At 48.8% G+C, this 21301-nt stretch overlaps 1 protein-coding gene across 18 annotated transcripts in view; it reads left to right on the forward strand.

Moving 5' to 3' along the window:
• Positions 1-21301, forward strand: part of LOC311182689 (protocadherin gamma-C4) — a gene marked incomplete at both ends in the record, with an annotated part of 166678 nt that overhangs the window by 137401 nt on the left and 7976 nt on the right. For 14 of the 18 annotated variants that reach the window (XM_084251692.1, XM_084251707.1, XM_084251706.1 and 11 more), the window contains one exon: positions 15079-15137. In XM_084251692.1, coding sequence (XP_084107818.1) covers positions 15079-15137 — 59 coding nt within the window. Of the gene's footprint in view, positions 1-4952; positions 7395-8985; positions 11446-15078; positions 15138-21301 lie in introns of those variants that run through there. The other 4 variants (XM_084251693.1, XM_084251698.1, XM_084251703.1 and 1 more) reach the window with 3 other exon arrangements.

Genomic DNA, 21301 nt, shown 5'->3' on the forward strand with positions numbered 1-21301 from the left:
ACACATGTAATCAGTGACAGGTGCTAGGAATATAAAAACTACCTCATTCATCCAACTTTCCAATCCTTGCCACATCTGCATTATAACTACTAACTAGTTAGCTGATAATTTTCCTTTGATTACACAGGTCCTGTACTTCATTCTCAGATGACTTTCTGTGAGAGAAATACAATGCTAGGCACCCTATATGTTTTATTTCAAGCATATTACTGGACATGATATGAGCATTACTTAAAAAATAGCCTTATAATACTAATGCATGTGCATTATGGAAAATTTGGAAAATACAGAAAAGTATAAAGAAAAAAATTAAGACAATCTTTAATCCTCAAACCAAAGATAATTTACACCATTAATTAGAAAATTAAACATTTGAATATCCAGGTAATCTGAAAGAACATGAAGTACAAAATGAAAGTCCTTTTGTACTTCCAGTGCGATTCACTATCCTCCCAACATTATTTTTCTTAGGTGTACATATAATGTGAAAGGTAGGTAACTTAACATCCTAAGAAAGATGGTTTTCATTCATTCAGGATGATGTGCAGATATATACCTTTGTCTCTCAATGAAACCTACATACTTCCAGGTGTTGAGAACCACTGTTATTTTGCTACTTGATAAGTGTATGTTGCTATTAACGATTGGATTTGGCAGTTAAACAAGGCTCCATCACTTTGCAGCTGAGTCCTTGGATAAACTAACCTCCTTTCTAAATGTGTTCCTCACTTGCAGAAAGGGAATAACAAGTGTCTTACATGATTAATGCATGGTACAATGGTACATGGTACCAGTGCCTGGTATACCATAAAATTAAAATTCTTAGTTATTTTATTATTTTCATCAGTTCTTTACCCACCCAAAATCTTAAACACTGAGAAATGAACAAATCTGGAGATAGTCAAAGATGATAAAATAGAGGCATATTTGAAAAGTTAAGGATGAAAAAAGTCAGAAAGAAGCAGTTGCTTCTTTTTTGGTTGGTCAGACTTAAAAACTGGCATCTCTCCTGCAACAATATTCTTTTTTTTTTTTTTAAGATTTATTTATTTATTTATACAAGCACTGGGTACAGTCAGAAGCGCAGGAGGGTGAGAGAATTCACCAGAGCCAGAGCGGGGAGCAGAGCAGGCAGAAGGACCGAAGTACACTGCTGAGGGGAGCAGCGGGCGGCAGGAGAGGCCTGTGCGCCATGTGGGACCCTCCTCCAGTGGCCGGGGAGCAGCCGGGGATCGAACTGGTGCCGCGGAGGCTTTGGCTTCGGGCAGCTTCACAACCCAGCGCTCAACTGTTGCGCCACCGGGGAGGCCCTGCAACAATATTCTTAAACTTGGTTGCACACTAATATTACCTAGCGATCTTTTTAAAATTATGACACCCAGACCACATCCCAGACAATTAAAGCACAGTCTCTGAGGATGGGACATGAACTTCAGTATTTTTTGAAGGTTCCTGAGTGATTCCAATATGCAGGCAAGTTTGAAAACCACTGCCTTAGAACTTGCCAGCCTATCAATTAGCACATTTACGAATCAAAGTATTAATGTGGAATTCACAGAACCAGGAGCCAGCCTTATTGGGCAAGATGAACTTTAAAAAATTCTGTGATGTTATTTACCAACTTAAAGATATTTCAGTCACCTAAAGAGAAAAATCTTTCTAAACCATTAGTACCTAGGTAACTACTCTTTAAAAATCTAATAATTGGTAATGGGTTTGGGGTTTGTTTTGGAGATAACAATTTTCTATGAATACATTGTGGTGATGGTAGCATTACTTTACTATATGTGAATATACTAAAAATCATTCCATTGTATACTTCAAATTGACAAACTGTATGTGTATGGTATGTGAATTATATCTCAATAATAATCTGTTAATCTATAGAGATGGAAGAATCACGTAACTGGCATAAACAGGTCAAATCAAGAATATGTAGGATCAAGGCTTTACTATGATCCAATTCTAGTGCTACAGACTGTGTGCTGATTTGCTTTGATGTGAACTTGCAAATATCAGGGATTGAGACCTACAAGAGGTCTCATTCTCAGATATTAAAGGCATCAGTAAGGGACCAGTTTGTGATTATAGGGCTGACAAATTGGTGGGAAAATCATTCAAGATGTTATAGAAAGAGGCATTCTTTCTTTCTGGGCAGAGAAAGGGGTGGGAATATGGGGAATCCTAGTACTACACATACTGGTTCCTTAGTTTTAGCGAAGTCCCTTAATCTCTCTGAACTCTAGTTTCCCATCTATAAAATAAAGGTAATGCCTACTTTGCAAAACTGTGAAAGTGAAAAGTAATACACATAAATGCATGTACTCAATATACAGTACTCATATAAAGTCCAAGTATTCAAAAACATTTGCTGAACTAATTAATAATATCTATATTCACCACTTATTGAGCATTCCTATGTACTAGTCCGTGTAAAAAATGAAACCACACAGTCCCTGCCATTATGCAGACACAGACACGAAAAAAAAAATGATAGTGAGATCTGCATAATACAAGAAGCAGTGGGAGGAAAGAGAAAGAACACCCAAACCAGCCTGAGGAAAACTTCATAGAAGTGATGATGCTTGCGCTAAGAACTAAAAGTTGAATAGTAGTTTGTCAAATAGTAAAGGGGGAAGGGAGCACAGAGGGGCCCTTGCAGGTAATTCCATGCAGAGGGAAAACATTTCATCATTGCTGAACCTTAAATATGTTGGTAAAATACGGGCCTTCCCGGTGGCGCAGCGGTTGAACGCTGGGATGCGAAGCTGCCCGCAGCCTCTGTGACGCCGGTTCGATCCCCGGCTGAGGGTCCCACATGGCGCGCAGACCTCTCCTGCCGCCCGCTGCTCCCCTCAGCAGTGTACTTCGGTCCTTCTGCCTGCTCTGCTCCCCGCTCTGGCTCTGGTGAATTCTCTCACCCTCCCGCGCTTCTGACTGTACCCAGTGCTTGTATAAACAAAACAAACAAACAAACAAACAAACAAATAAAAAAAAAACAAAAAAAAATATGTTGGTAAAATACAGTCTTGTAGGAGATAGAGTGAAGCACGTAGGCAGGAGTTAGATCTTTAGTTACCAATGAGTTTTTCTTTCATTCTCTATAGATGATGGCCATTGCAGAATTTTGAACTGACATACATATGATGTCTCCTGGGTATTTGTTTTTGTTTTAGAGGATATTCTGACAGCCATAAGTGAAATGGATTGGGGATATTCAGACTAGAGGCAAAGAGAACAGTTAAGACTACTACATTTGAGGAGATGATTAATGCTTGAACTACCACTCTATAGATAGAGGAGCTGACTATGATAAATCGCTAAGACTTGATGATTGACATAACACAGGAAGTGAGGGAGAGGACTGAGTCAGGATGACCTTCCCACCCCTCCCCCAATCAGACTGAGGCTGCCGGGTGGATGATGGTATGTATCACTCACTGATGCAGTGAATCCTGGCATAAACCCTGGTAGCTCAGGCTCATTTACATCTTCATCTTTCATAAGGAGGTTGTTGTTGTTTTTTCGTAAATGCACACAGCAAGTCCTCCCTTTGATATCAGAATGTTGGTTATTGGCCTCTCCATGGTCAAAAGAGGAAAAATATGGGAAGGATAAGAACAACAGGTTTTGTGGCTGTTTTTTTGGAAGCCAGTGGTGTAGATGAAGATTTGGGTGAGAAATCTCATGTCCACATCAGGCTGGATTTTTCTCTTTGTGATCTTGTGTTTGTCACTCAGATTAGAGTTTAGCAGGTAACTACAGTGTGAAATGAGCTGTGTTTCTGTGTTTGTGCAAAGTGGTAGCCAGGCTCCTAGGAGGGCCTAGATCAGGGTGGGGGTGGGGTGAGATCAAGTTCAGCTCCAAAAGGCCCCTTGCGGGTAAGTGAAAAGCTTGCTCTTTTGAAACAATCTGTGTTGGTAATTAACACCATATCAATCATACGGAGGTGTCAAATAAAAAGGATTTGTAGGTTCAGTGCTATTGGTAGCTGATCTCAGTCATTCAAGGAAGCTATTAAATCTGTGAAAATTAGCATTCTGCCAGGTAATGAGATTTAGTCCTTAGCGCCTCCCAAACACACTGATTCTTTACTGATTTGGAACATCTCCCTCTTCTGGTTTCCTCTACCCTGTTTCATCTCCTTCCATACTGTCCTTGAAATCAATGAATGGTAATTTAGTGTGTCACTAGCAAGTGTCTGAATAAGAGAGGTTTGGTTTCCGGCTGCGCCTCCTGTTACAACAAAAATGTGTACTGCATAAATTTAATTGGTTACATTAATGTGTAAATCTTTTTCTGCAAAGATAGGGCTCTGTTTCTGAATTATCTGCAGAGGGGCAGAGTTTTGTATGGCAGTGCTTCTTATTAGCTGTTGCTTTAATACAGTCAGACTAAGGCAGAAGCTACTCATTTAGAATATTGGTTGATGACAACACTGGCTTGAACAAAGTGACCAGTCTCAAATGGCTACTCTCTCTCTGGGCTGCAGGTTGCTAGGGCTCAGGCTGTTTTTCCCGACAAAAAGGGGCGGAGTTGGTGTATTACAAAAAAAAAAAAAAAAAAAAAACATGGATGTTGTCTGCCTCTCCACAGAGGTAATAACCCGTGGAAAGAAATGCCGTTGAGCGGGAGGAAGGAGAAAAGATAGGTGTGTTGTTTTTTTTTTCCTCCAATACTGCGACGCATTAACCCTGCTGCTATTGGGATGTTCTCTGCTCAGCCTATTGGCTGAGCCCAGGAACCGCGGTCTGCCAATCGGGTGGTGGAAGGCAGACAAATCTACCCCGCCACAGCAAAAAAACGGCGTGTAACCCTTGCAGCGCCGGCCCTGCCGCGCCAGTGCTGGCGCGGGGAAAGGGAGATAGGTGTCTCCAACTGCTGTGGCCGTTTGGGGCGGGTCGGCTTCTTCGGCTTCTCAGGACCAGGTCGAGAACTGGCGCGTGGCAGCAATGCTCCGCAAGGTGAGAAGCTGGGTAGAAATCTGTTGGGGGGCTACCCTTTTGTTCCTCTTTTGCCACCTGGGTTACGTTTGTGGGCAGATCCGCTACCCGGTCCCAGAGGAGTCACAGGAAGGGACTTTTGTAGGGAATGTCGCCCAAGATTTTCTGTTGGATACAGAGAGTCTGTCAGCTCGCAGGCTGCAGGTCGCTGGAGAGGTGAACCAAAGACACTTCCGTGTGGATTTGGACAGCGGAGCCCTGCTCATCAAGAATCCAATTGATCGAGAGGCACTGTGCGGGCTCAGTGCCAGCTGTATCGTGCCCCTGGAGTTTGTAACCGAAGGGCCTTTGGAAATGTATAGAGCGGAGGTAGAAATCGTAGATGTGAATGATCACGCCCCCCGATTTCCTCGGCAGCAGCTGGACTTGGAAATTGGGGAGGCAGCTCCACCAGGACAGCGTTTTCCTTTGGAAAAGGCTCAGGATGCAGATGTGGGGAGCAACTCCATCAGCAGCTACAGGCTAAGCTCCAATGAACACTTTGCACTGGATGTCAAGAAGCGCAGCGACGGCAGCCTGGTCCCAGAGCTGCTCCTGGAGAAGCCTTTGGATCGGGAAAAGCAATCAGACTACCGCTTGGTGCTGACTGCTGTGGATGGAGGGAACCCCCCAAGATCTGGCACCGCAGAGCTCCGGGTATCAGTGCTGGACGTGAACGACAACGCCCCAGCCTTCCAGCAGTCCAGTTACAGGATTAGCGTGTTGGAGAGCGCACCAGCCGGCATGCTGCTCATCCAGCTCAATGCCTCTGACCCGGACCTAGGTCCCAGTGGTAATATCACCTTTTCTTTCAGTGGCCACACCCCCGATCGTGTGAGAAACCTCTTTAGCCTGCACCCCACTACTGGAAAGCTTACCCTTCAGGGACCCTTAGATTTTGAGAGTGAAAATTACTACGAATTTGATGTCCGGGCTCGTGATGGGGGTTCTCCAGCCATGGAGCAACATTGCAGCCTTCGGGTGGATCTCCTGGATGTAAATGACAACGCCCCTCACATCACAGTGACCTCAGAGCTTGGAACTCTCCCTGAGAGCGCAGAACCTGGCACTGTGGTGGCACTCATCAGTGTGCAGGACCCTGACTCGGGGTCAAATGGAGATGTGAGCCTCCGTATTCCCGACTACCTGCCATTTGCCCTCAAGTCTGCCTTCAGGAACCAGTTCTCCTTGGTGACTGCTGGGCCCTTGGACCGAGAGGCCAAATCCAGCTATGACATCATGGTCACTGCTTCTGATGCTGGGAATCCTCCTTTGAGTACCCACAGGACTATTTTCCTCAATATTTCGGATGTGAATGATAACCCACCCTCTTTTTTCCAGAGGTCACATGAGGTGTTTGTTCCTGAAAACAATCGTCCAGGAGATCTGCTTTGCTCCCTTGCAGCCTCTGATCCAGACTCTGGCTTGAATGCACTTATCTCCTACTCTCTCCTCGAGCCCAGAAATCGAGATGTGTCAGCTTCCTCCTTCATCTCTCTGAACCCCCAGACTGGAGCTGTTCATGCTACTAGATCCTTTGACTATGAGCAAACACAGACATTACAGTTTGAGGTGCAGGCCCGGGACAGGGGCAACCCACCCCTTAGTAGCACTGTGACAGTTCGTCTATTTGTGCTGGACCTCAATGACAATGCCCCAGCTGTGCTCCGCCCTAGGGCCCGGCCTGGTTCCTTATGTCCCCAAGCACTTCCTCCATCAGTTGGTGCTGGTCACCTAGTCACAAAGGTGACTGCTGTGGATTTGGATTCAGGTTACAATGCGTGGGTTTCATATCAGCTACTGGAGGCCCCAGATCCCAGCCTGTTTGCAGTTTCTCGATATGCTGGGGAGGTGCGGACAGCTGTTCCTATTCCGGCTGATCTCCCACCACAGAAGCTGGTCATTGTGGTAAAGGATAGTGGTAGCCCACCACTCTCTACCTCTGTTACTCTCCTAGTGTCCTTGGAAGAAGACACTCATCCAGTTGTCCCTGATCTTCGAGAATCTTCAGCTCCAAGGGAAGGAGAATCCCGCCTGACCCTCTACTTGGCTGTGTCACTAGTGGCGATTTGCTTTGTCTCCTTTGGCTCATTTGTGGCACTTCTCTCTAAGTGTCTTCGTGGGGCTGCCTGTGGAGTGACCTGCTTTCCTGCTGGCACCTGTGCTTGTCTCACCCGATCTCGAAGGAGGGAGGGACTTCCTCCTTCCAATGGGATTCTCCGAATCCAGCTAGGATCAGATGATCCTATCAAATTTGTTGATGTGGGCGGCCACTCTCATGGCTGTACACCCTTGGCTTCTGCACCCACTCGGAGCGATAGCTTCATGATGGTGAAGTCACCCAGTGCACCTATGGCAGGGGAGCCTGTTCGCCCAAGCTGTCCACCCTCTGATCTTCTCTATGGGCTAGAGGTGAGACCTTTGCAGGCTCAGCCAATGCTTGAGGATTGCTCTGATCCAGGCATGTGGCTGGGCCACATCCCAGAGAGTATTGGCTTTCTCTGTCAGAGCCCATAGTGATGTCACCATTTTTGTGAGTGGTAACAACATGTTAGATGCTGTGCTTTAGAAGTGTTTTGTGAATTAACTGGGGAGTTATCGCAGATTAGTGCTTGGGGGGTGGGTTATGTCCTTATCTGAGAGTAAGAAATGAAACTAAGTGATCAAGAACTAGGGTATTATGGAAGCATGCTGCCAGGATGTGGGTGCAAAGCAGGATATAGTGCACAAGCCTAGGACGCACCAGGGAGTCATCAAGCCAGGTGGTTGCTTTTTCTACTCTTCCTGAATGAGGGTCTAGGTTCTGAACTACCGTAACTCCCCAATGGATTGAGGGGATGAATGTCTTTACCCCACAGTATTAAGTACCTCTAACCCAGAGAGGGAACTCTGCTTTAAAACATAGCAGAGAGCACAAAGAGGAGCGAGCCAAGGGAGAGAGGCATCTAGGTGGAAGCAGAGATCTTTTAGTCTAGATCTTCAGTATCTCAATAAAGATCCCATTGGGATTTGAGCTACATGTGGTAGATTGGGGTTAGGAGAGCACTACCTCTTTTGGGGAAAAGGCAATACGTGAAATCACTTAGTAAAAGAAAACTGGTTTATAGCTGGAGAATTCACAGAGATAGCCACTGGGAGTCTTAAAGTAGTATTCTTCGGAACTGATGAAACCATAAAGCCTAGAGACCATGCCCAGGTTCTAGAACAAGGGTGACCAGGATAAGTCCCCAAAATGCTTCCTCTACCACAAACTGTGATGCTCGTTCCATAGCTCAACTCCAGGATCTCAGAAAAGCTGATGGCCCCAGCCATCAGCTGACACTGAGACTCCTCAAGTCATTGATGAAGAGTCAGAGCAAGACTATAGGTCCTAACAAATCTTTTCTCTCACTTTAGCAGCCTTTGGCAGGATGGGGGAGGGAGGGGAAACACATGGGCTTTGCCTCTCCCAGAAGGACAGCATGTTTTGGGTTCAAGTGAAATAGTGGAAGCTTCTGAAGTCGTGCAGGAAGTTGCTGGGACAGAACACTGAGAAGTTTTGTACCACTTTGTCCTCCCTGTTGAGCACCATCTGAGCTGTAAAACTTTGCTGCCAAGGGGGCTGAATCAACCCACAGCATGAAATGAGTGGGGAGGTAGGCGGCTTTTGTGACACAGATTTGCAGCGCCTGTTCCTAAGGTTTCCAGGACTAAGGAGACTTCATAATTGGTAGAGAGCAGACAGACTTTTTGGCCAATCAGACTCACAGCCGAGGTGGGGATCTGCTCTTCCTGCCCGCCTATCCTCCCCCAGCTCCCCAGCTCCACTCTGCTTCAATTCCCTCCCCCAGCCCCACCCCCGCCATTCTGTGACTAAGAACTGCTGCAGGCAGACAAACCTCCGAGCAGTTTTTAAGAGGCTGAAAGGAGACATAAGAGATTTCAGCTGCTACATTCCAAGCCCTGGGTCTACCTTGGAGACAGGACAGCACAGAGTCAGTGTCCAGGAAGGGACTTCTGGGTCATGGGGCCTCACACACCCCCACAGCTCGCTGGGAAATGGCAAGTGCTGTGCATGTTGTCCTTGTGCTGCTGGGGCTGGGTGTCTGGGCAGCTTCGATACTCAGTGGTGGAGGAGTCTGAGCCGGGGACGCTGGTGGGGAATGTTGCTCAGGATCTAGGCTTAAAGGTGACAGATCTGTTGAGCCGCCGACTCCGGTTGGGCTCTGAGGAGAATGGGCACTATTTTTCTCTGAGCTTGATGAGTGGTGCTCTAGCAGTGAATCAAAAGATTGACCGAGAAAGCCTGTGTGGAGCCAGTACCAGCTGCCTGCTGCCAGTGCAGGTGGTGACTGAACATCCCCTGGAATTAATCCGTGTAGAGGTAGAGATCCTGGATCTCAACGACAACTCTCCCAGCTTTGCCACCCCTGAGCGAGAGATACGCATCTCAGAATCAGCTGCACTTGGGGCACGGTTTCCGCTGGATAGTGCTCAGGATCCAGACGTGGGCACGAATACTGTGAGCTTCTACACTCTGAGCCCCAGCAGGCACTTCACTCTGCATGTGAAGACCCTAAAAGATGGGAAACTGTTCCCAGAGCTGGTGCTAGAGCAGCAGCTGGATCGTGAAGCCCAGGCTAGACATCAGCTGGTGCTTACTGCTGTGGATGGGGGTATCCCAGCCCGCTCTGGCACCACCCTCATCTCTGTCACCGTGCTGGACATCAATGACAATGCTCCAACCTTCCAATCATCAGTTCTACGTGTGGGACTCCCAGAGAATGCTCCCATGGGTACACTATTGCTCCGCCTCAATGCCACCGATCCAGATGAGGGCACCAATGGCCAATTAGAATATTCTTTTGGAGACCATACACCTGAGGCAGTGAGGAATCTCTTTGGCCTAGATCCCAGCAGTGGAGCAATCCATGTGTTGGGCCCCATAGACTTTGAGGAGTCAAGTTTCTATGAAATTCATGCAAAAGCCCGAGACCAGGGACAACCAGCCATGGAAGGCCACTGTGTGATTCAAGTGGATGTGGGGGATGCCAATGACAATGCCCCGGAGGTGCTACTGGCCTCTTTGGTCAACCCTGTCCTGGAGAGCACACCAGTGGGCACAGTAGTGGGATTGTTCAATGTGCGGGACCGAGACTCAGGGAGAAACGGTGAAGTAAGCCTTGAGATTGCTCCAGACCTGCCATTTCAGATTAAGCCTTCTGAAAACCACTACTCGCTACTAACCAGCCAACCCTTGGATCGCGAAACCAGACCCCACTATATCATCGAGCTGCTGGCCAGGGATGGGGGCTCACCTCCCCTGCATGCACATCTCACCATCAGGGTCAACATTTCAGATGTTAATGACAACGCCCCCTACTTTACCCAGCAGCTCTACACTGCTTACATCCCAGAAAACCGGCCTCCAGGCTCCCTTCTCTGCACCGTGGCTGCCTCAGATCCAGACAGCGGGGATAATGCCCGCCTCACCTACTCCATTGTCGGGAATCAAATTCAGGGAGCTCCAGCCTCCTCCTTTGTGTACGTCAACCCTGAAGATGGGCGGGTCTTTGCCCAGCGTACCTTTGACTATGAACTGCTGCAGATGCTACAGATCGTGGTGGGAGTTCGAGACTCTGGCTCTCCCCCAATGTATGCCAACACATCTCTGCATGTGTTTATCCTGGACCAGAATGATAATGCCCCAGCCGTGCTGCACCCAAGACCAGGCCAGGAACTGTCAGTCCCCCAGCGTCTCCCTCGCTCTGTTCCTCCTGGCTCCTTAGTCACCAAGGTGACAGCCGTGGACGCTGATGCAGGCCACAATGCATGGCTCTCTTATTCTTTGTTGCCACAGTCCACAGCCCCGGGACTGTTCCTGGTGTCTGCACATACTGGTGAGGTGCGCACAGCCCGGGCCTTACTGGATGAAGACTCTGACACCCAGCAGGTGGTGGTCCTGGTGAGGGACAATGGGGACCCCTCGCTCTCCTCAACAGCAACAGTGCTGCTGGTTCTGGAGGATGAGGACCCAGAGGAAATGCCCAGATCTAGCGACTTCCTCACACACCCTCCTGAGCGTTCAGACCTTACCCTTTACCTCATTGTGGCTCTTGCAGCCATCAGTCTCTTATCCTTAGTCACCTTCACCTTTCTGTCAGCTAAGTGCCTTCGGGGGCATGCAGATGGGGATGGGGGTGGAGGCCAGTGCTGCAGGCGCCAGGACTCACCTTCCCGGGAGTTCTATAAGCAGTCCAGCCCCAACTTGCAAGTGAGCTCAGATGGCACGCTCAAGTACATGGAGGTGACACTGCGGCCCACAGACTCGCAGAGCCATTGCTACCGGACGTGCTTTTCACCAGCCTCGGATGGCAGTGACTTCACTTTCCTAAGGCCACTCAGCGTCCAGCAGCCCACAGCTCTGGCACTGGAGCCTGACGCCTACAGGTCCCGCTCTAATACACTGCGGGAGAGGAGCCAGGTGAATACACTGCGGGAAAGGAGCCAGGTGAGGGGTCAGGCACGGCCAGCCTGTCCACTGAGGGACTCTGAACTTGCACCTACTCTTCTCAGGCCGGCTCAGCCTCTGCCTGTGCTCCACCAGTTGCCTGGCGGGTGGACTGATTGCTAGGAAGCCAGCTGTGGCTGAGCAGGGATGGGGGTGTTAGCCTGGAGCTGGAGGTGATTTGTGGGGGTTGAGGAATGGTAAGACATTATGCCCCACATCAGAAAAAGCCTGGAGCCCAGCGATTTTTCTGGCCAGATCAGCAGGTGTTGGTTCCCGGGTGGAGGCAGTCACAGTTTCCCCCCACATCCCCCCCTCTAGGGTTGGGGGGCGGGGGCGGGAATGGCTCCTAGACTCTGGCGCCAGCATGCCCACGTCCTTTAGGTTTCCTCTTATATTTCTGTGACGTCGCAGTTGTTCTCAACCCCTCTCTCCCCCCAGCAAACATGCAACTGTAGGCACGACAGGGACAGGGGGTGAGCGCCACGGCTCAGGCGAGTCCTCCCTCAGAACGCACCCACGGGCCACAAGAGGTTCGGCCTCACCATGCCTCACCTGCTCACGTGCACGTACACACACACACACACACACACACACTCTCACACACACCACGCGTCGCTGCCATCTCGGTGCTAGGCCCTACGCGCAGGGCGGCCTCTCACGGCTTCCCTCACCCCGAGGTGGGCCTCATAGGTACTCACCCCTGGCTGAGCGCGTCCCGGTGAGGACCCCAGGTCGTGGCCGCCCTGGCCTGCGAGGACTCAGGTACCTCCGACCTTCGTCACCCCACTGGGCCCTCCGCTTCCGGGGCTGCGCGGGTCGCGTCGTGGGGCCGAGCGGGTCGCCTGCGGGCTCGAGGCGCGGGCGTCGCTGTGGGCGCTCTAGGCGCGGGGCGGGCGGGACTCTATGACCCCGCCAGCCTTTCCCGCCGACTGGAGCCTGGAGTGGTGCAGAGTTGGGAGGTTGGGGGAGGTAGGGCTGCACCTTCAGCCCAGAAACCCCTGGCTGGCAGATTGAGGGCCCTGGGGCCTGAGAGAGGGCAGGGCTGCGGGTCGAGAGTGTGGGGTGAGCAGGACTAAGTGACCTGCGATCTCCAGCGAGAAGCGGGATTAGGATGCCCTCAAATAGTCCTTTGGCCCCAGTCGTGACTATAATGTACCCAGAGAGCCAGGATCAGGCTTTGAGGTAACCCAAGTATCGGATTCTCTGGCAGTCTTCATTCGGGCTGATGAAAAACCACAACTTGTGCCATACGCCAGGGTGCCCTCTCATGTGAAGAAACTATAATGGTAAAGAACACAAGTTTCCACACGGCTGGGAACTTTTATTCAAAAGGCATCTACACCCACCTAACCCCAACTGACTGAGAATTATATATATTTTTAAAGATTTATTTATTTACCCATACAAGAGCTGGGGCACAGGCCAGAGATGTGGGGGGGTGAGAGGATCCACCAGAGACAGAGTAGGGAACAGAATAGGCAGACTGACTGAAACACACTGCTGAGAGGAGCAGCAGGCGAGGCAGAAGAGGTCTGCCTCACCATATGGGTTGCTCCCTAGCTGGCTAGAGATTGAACTCCTGCTGCAGAGGCTGTGGAGACTGAACTCCTGCTGCAGAGGCTGTGGATTGCTTCGTAGTGCGGTGCTTAACCCCTTGTGCCACCGGGGAGGCCCGAGAATTATTTTTTTTTAAGGATTTATTTATTTGTTTGTTTGTTTGTTTATTTATTTATACAAGCACTGGGTACAGTCAGAAGTGTGGGAGGGTGAGAGAATTCACCAGAGCCAGAACGGGGAGCAGAGCAGGCAGAAGGACTGAAGTACACTGCTGAGGGGAGCAGCGGGCGGCAGGAGAGGTCTGTGCGCCATGTGGGACCCTCCTCTGGTGGCCGGGGAGCAGCCGGGGATCGAACCGGCGCTGCAGAGGCTGCGGGCAGCTTCGCAACTCAGCACTCAACCGCTGCGCCACTGGGGAGGCCCCCGAGAATTATATTTTAAAAGGACACATCCCTGTGATTGTTAGGTGATTGTGAGACCCTTCCTACCCAGCTCGTACAAACACAACATCTCATGTGCTATTCCCAACACTTTTGTTGGATAGGCTTGACATCCCCAGTATAACTGAGTTTCCCACAGATCAAGTGACTTGCTCAAGTTCACAGGGTAAGTGATAAAGACCTAACCCAAGTCGTCAAAATTGTGCTTTCAATCCCTTGGTACTTGGGCCTTATAGGTTTGAGTCTACTGAGATGGGACAGGGGTGGGGTTCTTTCCCTTTGGGGGCCTTACATCTGAAGAAAAGTCTTCCGGGTCTCCTTATCCCTAAGTACTCCTAACTGAGCAGACTTGGACCCGCCGTCCTTATACAAGTTGTGAGTTTTGTGGAGCTCTGCTACTCCAGCCTGTCAGGATTACTGCATCTCTGTGTAGATTGTGAACATGACAGCTGAGAGCTGGACATCCGGTACCCTTCCCCATGCCAGGCCTGTGGTGCTGGTGACTCCTGTTGCACCTGGCATGCTAAGTTTTTGAGTTCTCACATCGCTACTACCTGGGAGCCTTAGCGTGAGTCATTGGCAACCCTGGGTCTGCCCTCTCCCCAGTGTAATCAGAGATTCTCACACCTCCCTCTCTACTCCCAGGAGTGTGAGAATTAATTACTAGCACACCCCAGAACCAGGGAGGAGATGGCTCTGGGAGTGCTTCTTGAGTGTGTAATGGGATAACACCCTCTGAGAAGACTGGGAGGGCTCAAGAGTGGAGTGACTGGCCAGGGTCCCACACCTTTGTCCAGGTGGGAGGTGGCTACGACTGGCCCCTTGGGAGCCCTGGAGACATAGTTGGCTGTGCTTGGAGGTTGTGGGAGCTTGATCTCTGCTGGGCTCCATCCCAACAGTTTTCTGTCCCAGACAGAGTGGCCTTGTTCTCTCTTCCTTAGTCACAGCCATTATCTGGCACAGAGTTCTGGGGGTGAGAGGTGTCCTGGGGCTTGGATGCCCTGCAAAGGCCCAGTCTGGCATGACTCCTAAATTAATAATGTATTTAGCTGTGGGAAGGGATCCTTGAGAGCCAAGGGCCTGGAGGAGGCATCCCTCTGAATGTTATAGCATAACCTGGCATGGAAAGGGTTACCCAGAGCGCAGCCATCTTGCTGTAGAGGAAGCTTTGTTCCCAGCTCAGGAGCTGAATAAACTCTCTCTAGGGCTGGTGGAATTCTCCTCTCAAATCCTCCTCTGCCACTTTTGGGGGCCTTCTTTGCACCCCCACCCCTGCTGCACTTAAAGAAGGCACTTTAAGTCCGTGAGTCTCAGCTCAGAAATTCTGAGTCTGGGGGCAGGGAGGAAGGGGCCATTTCTCTAGCAAAGAAATCTGGATTTGCTCACCGTCAGATAATATCATTTTATCTTTGTTTTCTTTATCTCAGTCCTCTAAGACCTGAGGTATATATTTTGTCTTTGGAAATGAATCTACCCCCTCCCCTTACCGTATACCTTTTTCTTCTCTTTTTCCACCCCCCTCATCCCCTGCCGGCCCATCCCCAGGGGCTCTAGTGACCTTCTGATTTCTCATGGGTACTCAGCCCCTTTCCCTCTGTTTTCTCCACAGCAGGCCCCACCCAACACGGACTGGCGTTTCTCTCAGGCCCAGAGACCCGGCACCAGCGGGTAGGTGACTGCCTCTCCAGCCCACCCTCTTCTCTGCGGCATTTTCTCAGCGATGACGTGGAGGGGATGGGGGAGGGTTCCAATTTGCTACAAATGGCTTCATCACTCGGTTCCAGATTTCAGGGAGCTGAGAGGTATCAAGGGCTGGTACATGGACCCCAGGAGGGAGAGGCACTTACTCTGGCTATTTTGGAAACTCAATTCACAGTCATCTCCCCACCAAAGGAACGTTTTCCTAACTCCTTAGGGGTGAAGGGTGGTCTTAAAATGGTTTTTGGGTGGAGGAGAGGCTTTTTATATCCATCTATTGTCTACGCCCCTCTGCTCCGGGTTGGGCTGGGCTCTGTCCCCGGCTGGGACAGAAAAAGAGAGAAGCTGGGAGCTTCTCCCAGAAGCTTCCGAAAGAGCAAACGCAAAGGGGAGTGTGAGTGGGGTGTTGGTGGTGGTGGGGGGCTGGGTGGGGCAAGCAGAGACAGCATAGCTGGAGATGGGGTCACAAGGAATGGTCTGGGAAGCTGGAGGGGCAAGATCTCCCCTGCCCGGCCTTCTGGTCCCCTCCAGTCCTGCCCTCTCTGCTGCAGTCCTTTTTCTCTGCCACTCTCTTATCTCTGTATCCTTCCCTCAATCTCTATCTCAGTTTAAATCTCTGCCTCTCCCTCTCTTTCTAGGTCTCTATCTCAGTTTCTGTCTTTATTGCTGCATCTCAGTCCCTGCCATTTGTATCTCCTTGCATTGATCTGTGCCTCACTGGTGCCTGCTAGGGCGGAGGTGCTCAATAAATGTGGAATCAATGAATAAATGTGACTCTTCCTCAGTCTCAGTCTCTGTTTCTCCTTTTCTCTCTGTCTTTGTCCTTGACCTCGTCTCTCTCTGTCTCTCCTTTCATTATTTCCTAGTGTCCTTGCATTCCTCTGTCTCCAGCCTCTTCATGTCTATTTCCCCGTTTCTGCTTTTCTCTGTTCTCTGTTCTTGCCCCTCTCCGTATATCTAAGTCTGTTGTCTGTCTCTCTCTGTCGCTCTTTATCTCTCCCTCCGTCTGTCTTTTATTCTGTCTCTCATTTCTTTGTACTTGTGGGCAAACCAGCACACACATGCGTGCACACACACACATGCCCTCCCTCTCCCTCTCATGCGGCCCCTCTCACACAGAGCCTTTGATCTCTGCTCCCCACCACACGCCATCCCAGCCAGGCAGTCCCAGCTGCTCTTTTCAATCGGGAATGAATTCCTGCTGAGACAGGAACCCCCTGTGGGGGAGGGGTGGGGGAGGGAAACTTCAGCGGAAAGACCTTCAGTTGGTCTAAGGGGAGAAAGGTGGGCTGGGGGCCAGGCCTCCCAGTTAGACGTCTGAAGCCTGGAAGAGTTCAAGGAGCTGGAGAAAGAGGGAGGGCAGAGCTTGGGCTGCCTTCCCCTGCCTCCTTGCCAGTCATTGGTGGGGCACCTGCTGCCCACATTTCCCCAGGTACTGCAGATTCTGAGCCCTTGCTGCCACGAGAACCCAAGAGGCCTTGGTATATGCTAGGGACTCCAGCTCTCGGGCATGTGCAGTTCTGCTTCTGGTATCAGGATCTCAAGGCACTTCCTAGAAGGCCCCTGGAAGACAGCAAACCAGAAGACTTGGCTGCCCTTACCCCTCCCTTGACCCCAACTGTCTCCTCTCTCCTCCTGGCCTTGCTAGCCTTCCCATAGGTTATCCATTAAGTCATTCATGTATTCATTCCTGTATTCATTCATGTTTTTATTCATTCAACAAGTATTTATTGAGTATCTACTTACTATGAACCAGGCCCTGTGCTAAACACTGGCCTATAAGAGTGATTAAGCAGTCCTGATTCGTGAACTCATAGGCGTCCAGGCCAACAGAGACAGAAAATTGACAACAAATCACACTAAAAAAAAAATTAATAAAAATAGGGTAATGTGAGTATAATGGGGAAGAGAGAGAGAAGTCTTCCAGGAAGAAGTGACACTGAGCTGAGGTGGTAAGAAATACTGGGCAATTGATATCCCCTTTCCCCACCCCCAGTTCAGGCCATATACTCCCCCTGAGACCTCTGAATGTGCACCTGGGGTGAGCGTCTTACCCCTGCCTCGAGTACCTTTACATCAAATGAGAGACTTGGTGTTCTGAAATACTTATAGGCATTCTTGGAGAGATGGAGGATCAGACTCAGGATCTCTCGCTTCCATACTTAGCTTGAGAGGGATGGGACAATTTCTAATTCAGCTCCAAAATGGCCCAGATGAAATAAGTGTTGGGGACCTAGTCTAACAACTGCGACTTCCCTTCTTCATAATTTCAATAAGTAGAGCACACTTACTATAGGCCAGTGTTCTAGGTGTAGGAGATATAAAATAGACATGATTCTTGAGTTTACAATGTGTTGTGGAAGACAAATATTAACCAAATAACCGAAATAAATGTAAGATTGGAACTGTCATAAGTGCTATGAAGAGCAGTACCTGGTGGTGAGAGCATTAGATGGGGATTCCACTCGGTCAGGGAGCAGGAGGACATCAAGAGAAAGGGGTAACTGCGCTGCGTGAGATCTGAAGGATAAATATAAATTAACCTACTGAAAGAAAGAGGGAAGAGCATTCAAGGTGGAGGGGAGAGCTTATGCAAAGGCCCTGTGGTAAAGCCACTCAGGTCAACAGAATGACAGTGAGTTTTTTTTCTTTGCTGCCCTTCTGATTAGCTAATTGGAGCAAGAAGATATAGAGGTGAGAATTCTCTTGTTCAGTTTAATGCTGGTTCCAGCCCTCCATTATTTCTCTGCCCCACTCCCTTTCTTCCACCACCTTGGCTACTGGCACACCAAATTTGAAGTACTAGTACTGGCTAATTCAGTAAAACTGGTTTAAGTTCAGGTCAGCACTGACTCACATTTTGGACTAAAGGGAAAAAGAATTACGTCTGCAGTCCCTGCCTCCCAGGTGTTCCTCCTCCCTACCACTATCCATTCTCAGGTCATTCTTTAAGCTACTGGTCCCAATAGCTGTTGTCTCAAGTTCTGAACCCAGCAGTCAGTTCTCCTATAACCCAGGGACTGCCCTGCAGCTGTTCCCCGCCTCTGCCCAGAGGAGAGAGTGACCATTTCACATTCCTCTGTTCTTTGATGGCTCCACCCTGGCCTTCCCCAATTCTGGGTCCTCTTCCATCCCTCTCCTCTGAAAGACACCACCTACTCTCTCTCCATTTGGGAAGTCATTCAACAAACAGCATTTTTTCCTGTTTATGAAATAATGCTTATTATAGAAACATGAGCAACGGAGAAAAAAAAATATTTAAAGGAAAAGTATCCACAATATCACAACTGAGGGAAACCACCACTAACCTTTTTTTTCAGAAAGAAAATTTCAAATCTATACCAAAGTAGAAAGAATGATATAATGAACCTCTGTGATTCCAATATCTGATTTCAACTAATTCCCTCACTTGTTTTACTTCTATCTCAATCCTAATCTTCCCTTGAATTATTTTGAAGTAAATCTCAGACATCATATAATTTCATCTGGACCTTCACTGTCTTTAACAGATGACTGTTTAAATGTATAAACACTAAAAATAATATTGATAACCTAGTAACATATTAAGATCAAATAATGTTAATAAACAAATATCAAATTGCCAGTCTATATTCACGTTTCCCAGTTATACATCTCTCTGTTTGCATGCTTATCCAAATTAAGGCCCACATTTTGCATTTGGTCGAGTGTTTCAAATCTCTTAAGTTGTGAAAGTCTCCCATCTTACATTTTATCAATTTATTCATGGACTCATTAGTATTTTATATATATGTTTCTAGCCTTACCCATTACACATAGTATCTCAGAAAGGTACATGTTATGCAGTAAAACAATATGCAAAGGCTGCTGCTTTTTAAAAAATATCCGATTCAATTAAATAAGTTATTCACCAACTTGTTCATAGAATATCGGGGACTTTTATTCTCTGTCAACTGGTATATTTCTTACCAGTTTGTTTTTTTTTAATTGAGGTCATACTGTCCATCAGTATTCTAGACTTTTTTCCCCCCTTCTTTAGATACCAGGAGAATTTCCTCATGTCAGTAAGTCATTTAATTATGCATAATAGCCCCTCATCTGGACATATATTTTAAAATGCTGATAGGCCTTAAAAAATACACATGCATTTACATATTAACATAATTAAATCCAGGCTGTTGTCAGAGGTGATTTCCCCAGCTTTCTGCCCTTTTTTTTTTTTTTTTTATAGAGGCATGCTTTATTTGTTTGCTGGTTTGTTTGTTTGTTTTGTTTATACATGCACTGGGTACAGTCAGAAGCGCGGGAGGGTGAGAGAATTCACCAGAGCCAGAGCGGGGAGCAGAGCAGACAGAAGGACCGAAGTACACTGCTGAGGGGAGCAGCGGGCAGCAGGAGAGGTCTGCGCGCCATGTGGGACCCTCCTCCAGTGGCCTGGGAGCAGCCGGGGATCGAACCGGCGCCGCAGAGGCCGCGGGCAGCTTCGCAACCCAGCGCTCAACCGCTGCGCCACCGGGGAGGCCCTCTGCCATTTTTTTTAATGTTTTTTGTTTTTTTTTTTTTTCCTTAAAAGATTTATTTATACAAGCACTGGGTACAGTCAGAAGTGCGGGAGGGTGAGAGAATTCACCAGAGCCAGAGCAGGGAGCAGAGCAGGCAGAAGGACCGAAGTACACTGCTGAGGGGAGCAGTGGGCGGCAGGAGAGGTCTGCGCGCCATGTGGGACCCTTGCCCTGTGGCCAGGGATCAAACTGGTACTGCAGAGGCTGCGGGCAGCTTCGCAAGCCAGCGCTCAACCGCTGCGCCACCGGGGAGGCCCTCTGCCATTTTTGAGCATGATGCACAGAACATTTACCACAACTCAGGCTCTGGCATACTCCCCCCCCACACACACACACTCCGTGTGCCAGAATACAAAGTCCTTAGAGTGAGAACTGTAGCTGTCATGTCGTAAATTGTAGACAGAGTGGGTGCTTGGGAAGTGGTCTGTTAGATGTAGTCCATCTGTTCCACTTTTATTTTTTACTTTTTTTCCAAATCCTGGAAAAATCCCCTATACCTGCTGCTAGGACTTCCCAGTGAAGCCCCACATGTTGTCTTGTATAAGATCATAAACTTCAGATCCACATTAGACCTATGTCAGGTTGCATCTCTGCCAGTTACCAGCAGTGTGACTTTGGGAAAATCTCTCATCCTCTCTGAGTCCCCAGATCCATCTGTTTGAAAACAGGGATAATCATATAACACTTATCTGCAGGTGCTTTTGAGGCTAAAATAGATTGTACACATATATATATATATATATATCCCAGTCAGCCCAGTGCCCGGAGACTAGGACACTCTTGGTAAATGGTTGAAAAAGAAGTCTCTCCTTATCCACCTCAAGCAGCTTCAGAGAGCTGGCAGCCTGCCTGTACTTGGCCTTCAGGCTTTCCCAAGGATCCTCCTTGTAGCCTAAGCCCATCGTGGTTCCAGACCCACCTTTATTGACTCATCTTTATTCCACTTCGCACCCCTATAGCGTATCCTTCTAAACTGTGGCATCTGACCCTGTTGTTTGTCCCACAGCCCCCACGCTTTTCTCCCTGCAATCTTCTCAGCCCCTACTCTCCCCACTCTATCCCCATAGGCCCCTCACCTTGGCCTGCACCACCTGCCATAGCCCTGCATCATCAGGCAGGCCTGGAGAGAACTCCGGGAGGTTGTGAGTCATGAGTCCTGAATTTTTATGGAGAGGCAGATGACTGAGGCCCCACTACAGGGCTCCTGTCCTCCCAGAGGTACCCCCAACCCTCCATTCTTTTCCAAGAGCAACACTGAACTTTAAATAGTGAAATACCATTATGACGACCCCCCTTTTAAACACGTGACTGGCTTTGTAGGGCTCTTAGGATGAGACCCACATCTTTCATGACCCTCTCCTCTGCAGCCCCAGCCTGGACACCACCTCCCCTTGCAGGGATCACACTGTCTTCTCCTTAGTCCTTTGAACTCTCTGCCCAACCTCAGGCTTAGCCAGATATTCCCTTGGCCTGGGAGTATGATACTATTTTTCCTGGCTAACTAAATTTTAACCTCCAGGTTTTTATTTTGAAATGTTTCAAACCTATGGAAAAGTTGAAAGACTAGTATGATGACCATCCAAATACTCGTTT

This window comes from Talpa europaea (genome assembly GCF_964194135.1).
Source record: "Talpa europaea genome assembly, chromosome: 13".
NCBI classification, from domain to species: Eukaryota; Metazoa; Chordata; class Mammalia; order Eulipotyphla; family Talpidae; genus Talpa; species Talpa europaea.